Here is a 4,672-nt window from a genome sequence, read left to right as displayed (position 1 = left end):
TCTTTGCTTGGCACAGGCTAAATTTGAACAGATGATGTGGCTAGCTGAATGCCTGTCTGCCTTCCAAGAAAAAACAAAAATGTGTGAAGATTACGCTTCCGAGGCAGCTTCCTAACCCTGCGCCCTCCTCTTGTCTTTTACAGCCTTCAAAATCATCCCCCTAAAGCACCACCACCATCCTCCAAAGCACCCGGATCCTTCCCGCAGCGCGCTAACGACGCTCAACGATAATTACACCACTCTGCACAAAAACACACATCAAAACAAGATCTGGGGATCAGGCTCAATGTGTTAAAACATCCCCTAAATGGTAAACGTCCGATTAAACCCATGGAAAAGGTGGAAGCAAGCGACGGCCGATTCCCTCAAAACCCAACAGCTCGCAGGGTCGACCCTGGGATCAAGCCGTACCCACACAAGAAGGAACGAGCCCAAATTCGTTACAGCCCTGATGAGGTATTTAGTGACTCAGACTATCAATTATGTTTGGAAAAGAATCTTCCAGGACTAATTTGAGATGTCCGTCTGGCAGGAGAGGGGTTCACCGCTTGGGAAGGCGAGCGGGCGATGCCAGGATAAACAGTTCAAGATCCAAGCTCGATGTTTTCATGGGTAATAAATCTCCCTGGCATGGAGCAGGTGAAACGTTCCCTCTCACGGAGCTCGGCTCATCCATCTCTCAATCCCATCTTCATGGGCACAGCGGAAGCATCCGGCAGTCGCTGCCATCAGGGATCCGCGCTGGAGGAAAAGGTTCGAGGTCGGGAGCAGCTTCCGTGCTTTTGTCTTCACATTAATGCTTAAAATTTCCCTTTCTGCCCATCACTGGGGGGGAAATTTCTCTCGTACAAACAATTTACACCAAGTTGGAGGTTTGTAAGACTGGACATGGCATCACGCCGGTGATTCAAGGCTAAGCACATCCTTATCCATCAACCCATCCGGCAGGAAAGCTCCCAGCCGCCTTCTCTCCGTAGCAGGAATAACCTCTGCGGTGTCATGGAAACAAATATCCTTATTTCTCCCTTATTTCACGAAGGAGAATCCGTACTCCAGGTGATGATTAACCGATGACAGCTTCAACCAGGGGTTTACTGCTAACGCAGGCGAGTAAGTCGGCTCCGTCTGCAGCGCTGAACGAAGAGAGGAAAGCTGAGCCAAACCCAAATAACAAAACCAGAACACGGGGACACGGCGTTTGTAGACCGGTTGTAAGCCTCCAACCTCTCACAAGCTTTACCGGGGCACCAGAAATTAAGGCAGAGTCAGAGGGAATCTCAGGACAGTCCTTTTATCTCCACCCACCAAAACATTCACCTTTAAAATGAAAGCATTTTACAAACAATACAATGTTGACACCACTTAAGTTTCGCTCCGCGTTAAAAGGAAGAATAAAACATGGGGGGAGGGGGAATATTACAGTCACATGGAAGTTATGCAGAACCTTAACGGCGTACGCTGTAGAAATTAAAACCCCGGAACCAAATTTCTGATGTTTCCAGACAGACAGGCTAAAGGGGACAAACCACATCTTTGTTAAATATAGAAAAGTTTCGATTCAAGGGGAAAGAGGTTTCGTTTGCCAGATCGTGAAGTAGCACTGGTTTGCACACATGCTTCAAAAGGAAATTCTCCTAGTACAAAGCCATCTAAAAAACAGAGACCGCACAAAACCTAGCTACTAAAAATGAAGATTTGGTAAAAAAAAAAAAATTTTCCTATTTTCCAAGAAAGAAAAAAAAAAATAAAATCACTTTACAGGTAAAGGCTTCCACTGCCTAAGTGAGTTTAGTAGAATGAGAACTCAAAACATGTGCTATGAAATTCACAGGTACAGTTATGGTTTTTTTAAAAAAAACCCAAAAACCAAACAACAAAATATGTCAGGTCTTTTACACATCAGCTTCCCCCTCCAGAGTTTACTCCGCATCCTCATCCTCTTGTGCTGCAGCAGCTTCCTCACTTTCTTCCTCCTCATCTTCTACTTCCACGCCTTCTACTGGCTGTTGCTCTTCTTCCTCAGGGAGAGATTCCTCCGCAGGCGGAGAGGTCTGCTCCTCCGCGTTCTCTGCATCCGGCTCCACCTCTCTTTGTGCTTGTGGCTGGGCTTCGATTTCTGTCTCTGTCCCCGTTTCTTCTCGCTCCTCCTCATTTTCTGCTCCTTCTGTTTCAGGGTTCTCTTCGGGATCCTTGTTTTCTTCCTCTAGATTTTCCTCCTCTGGGTTTTCTTCTGGATTTTCCTCATCCAGATTTTCCTCCTCTGGATTTTCTTCTTCTGGATTTTCCTCCTCTGGATTCTCTTCTTCTGGATTTTCCTCCTCATCCTTGTTTTCATCTGCTCCTTCCGCCGTTCCTTCCTCTACATTTCCACTGGGTCCCCCTTCTCCCTCCTCATGCTCCTCTTTTTCTTCTGGGTCATCTGTGAAAGGATTCTCGCCCTGAAAAGAGAAGACAAACATTCATCTGCTGCAAGTTTTATCTCGAGTCGCTTTGAGGAATTCGCACGCCAGCAAACCCTCCCAACAAGTCGAGCATTAGGGTTGCACCGCAATCAGTCAAGCGAGCAGCTCCCCAAAAACAGACGCCGCCTCGAGAATTCAAATCAACTCTAATATTAACGGCGACGGCGCAACGCTCAGGACTGCGGCCGAAGTTTAAGCCGGAGGCTTTGCTCACCCCGTTTGCTCAGGGTTTGGTGTAACGTGGGGCGAGAGATGACAGACAAAGTCATCTGCGCTCTAAAGACTCGACGATCACAACCATGAATCCGCTACATTATCAAAAAACTCCCCAAAATCGCCTCACGGATCAGCTAATAAGCGCCCTCAGTAGTCAACGGTGGCTACCGTGAAATTCCTACAGCATGAAAGTGTTGCTACCAGCTTGCCCCAACACCGAGCCGCTCCGCAAACACCTACCTTCAGGTACCGCTCCAGTTTCTTACTGATCAGTTTGTTGTTGAGAATACTCCGCGCAACTACTAGCGACGATTTCTTGGATTGCTCCATCATAGCCTGTACGGGAGGACAAAAAACACACTTAAATTTTGTTCTGAATTAACTTAGAGGCCAGTAATTAGTCCCAGCTCAGCAGCAGACGACAAGCTACACTTAGGTAATTGGGTGACAACACAGCAATATTTAAGAAATCTAGTATTTTAATTTTTTTTTGGCACGTTCCCTCAATTCTGTGCTTCAGAAAGGTGAGTATCAGGCAGCCAAGGAAAAGTCACGTGGGTTGTTTAAACCCACTTCCACCAGCAGGATCGTTTCATCTTTCTGGGGAGTGAAGTTGAAAAAGAAGAAGGGAAAAAAAAAAAAAGGATGTATTTTGATTCTGCCGAGGCGCAGGGAGCAAAGTACGACGGAACAGTCGAGCGCTGCAGATGGTAACGCAGCCTGCTCAACATCGTCACAATAACGCGTCAAGACTTACAGTCGCGTGCCGACAGATGTATTTTATACCTAGAAAGAGCTGTCGTCTGACAGCCGTCGCCTCAGATCGCTGCTCGTGGGTGTAGTAAAGCTTGTAACGACATCATCCTACGCGTACGTGGAAGCGGGGAAGTCAGAAAGCTGTTTATTTTGCAAGAAACAAGGCAAAAGACGCAAGATCTCATTTTCAGATTGGCACGAGGCTTTGCCAAAGGTGCTTTAATCCCACTAACATCTTGCTCATCAGCTTTTGCAAAAGGAAGGTTCCGGGGACATAACAACATCAAAATTAAATGCAGACTGCGGAGAGAAGTTTCTGGGGACGCAAAAACCGTCAAAATTAAATGCAGAATGTGGAGAGAAGCACTGAAACGGATGAAGAAAAGTTCTCCCTGGTTTCAGGAACCACAGGAACGAAAAATCATCCAAATTTGTCCTTCCGAGGCCTGCAAGATCCTCCCCCCCCCCGCTGAGGTGCCAGGCTGCCCACTCACCCGACGGTTGTGGTTGTGGTCGAGCGACTTCAAGTGTTTCTGGATGATGCCGTACTGCATCGGGATGAAGAGGTCACAGGCAGCGCAGTGAGCCGCTTCCACCTTTTTAATAAAATGTTCCATGCCGACATCTGAAAAAGAAAATAAGGACGCTATTAACCGGAAAATAATCTAGGGATTTGGACTGTCTTCCACGTTTTACACCAGCGTGCATTCTAAAGTCAGTTTTTAACCCCCGGCACCTCATTTTTAGCCCTTCCACCGGCATCAAAAGTGCCTTCCATTTTGGGGAAGAACCAAGCGAAGCGTGCGTTAAATACAGCCAGGTTAAGAGAATACCGGTGGCCCAGATAAGAGCCGCAACGCCGAGCGACGCGAGCTGCAGCTGCATCCGCACTGCAGGTTTAAAAAAAAAAATAAATAAAATATCTCTTCAGCCAGCTAATCATTTATCTAGCGTCCACAAAGCCGAGTAATAACCTGAAGCGGCTGACGGTGCACTTGAACGTACCGTAAGTTTTACTCTTCAGCAACACCAGCAGGTTCCTCCCCTCCCCTTTTTTTCTTTTTTTACTCTTTTTTTTATTATTTTACTATTTAGAGTTGAGGAGGCAGCTGATACACACGACAAAGGAACTCTCTTGCACGCAGACAGGTAGTAAATCTTACCTTGCGTAAGATCTTGGTCCCTATAAATCTGCTGAATAACTGCGTTAATGTCTTCAATCGCTTTACGACGCTCCT

At 46.7% G+C, this 4,672-nt stretch overlaps 1 protein-coding gene across 1 annotated transcript in view; it reads right to left on the bottom strand.

Moving 5' to 3' along the window:
• Positions 1-1,919: 1,919 nt before the first annotated feature.
• LOC104167238 (A-kinase anchor protein 8-like) overlaps positions 1,920-4,672 on the bottom strand; it is a gene marked incomplete at its 5' end in the record, with an annotated part of 2,791 nt that continues 38 nt past the window's right edge. The window contains 5 exon segments of the mRNA XM_009707441.1: positions 1,920-2,201; positions 2,364-2,438; positions 2,919-3,014; positions 3,929-4,059; positions 4,598-4,672. The exon segment at positions 4,598-4,672 is cut by the window's right edge and continues 10 nt beyond it. Of these exon segments, the coding sequence (XP_009705743.1) occupies positions 1,920-2,201; positions 2,364-2,438; positions 2,919-3,014; positions 3,929-4,059; positions 4,598-4,672 (659 nt within the window).

Source organism: Cariama cristata, unplaced genomic scaffold (genome assembly GCF_000690535.1).
Source record: "Cariama cristata isolate BGI_N322 unplaced genomic scaffold, ASM69053v1 scaffold27800, whole genome shotgun sequence".
Lineage (NCBI taxonomy): Eukaryota > Metazoa > Chordata > Aves > Cariamiformes > Cariamidae > Cariama > Cariama cristata.
The sequence above is the reverse complement of the archived record's forward strand: the minus strand, read 5'-3'. Positions and strand labels throughout refer to the sequence as shown.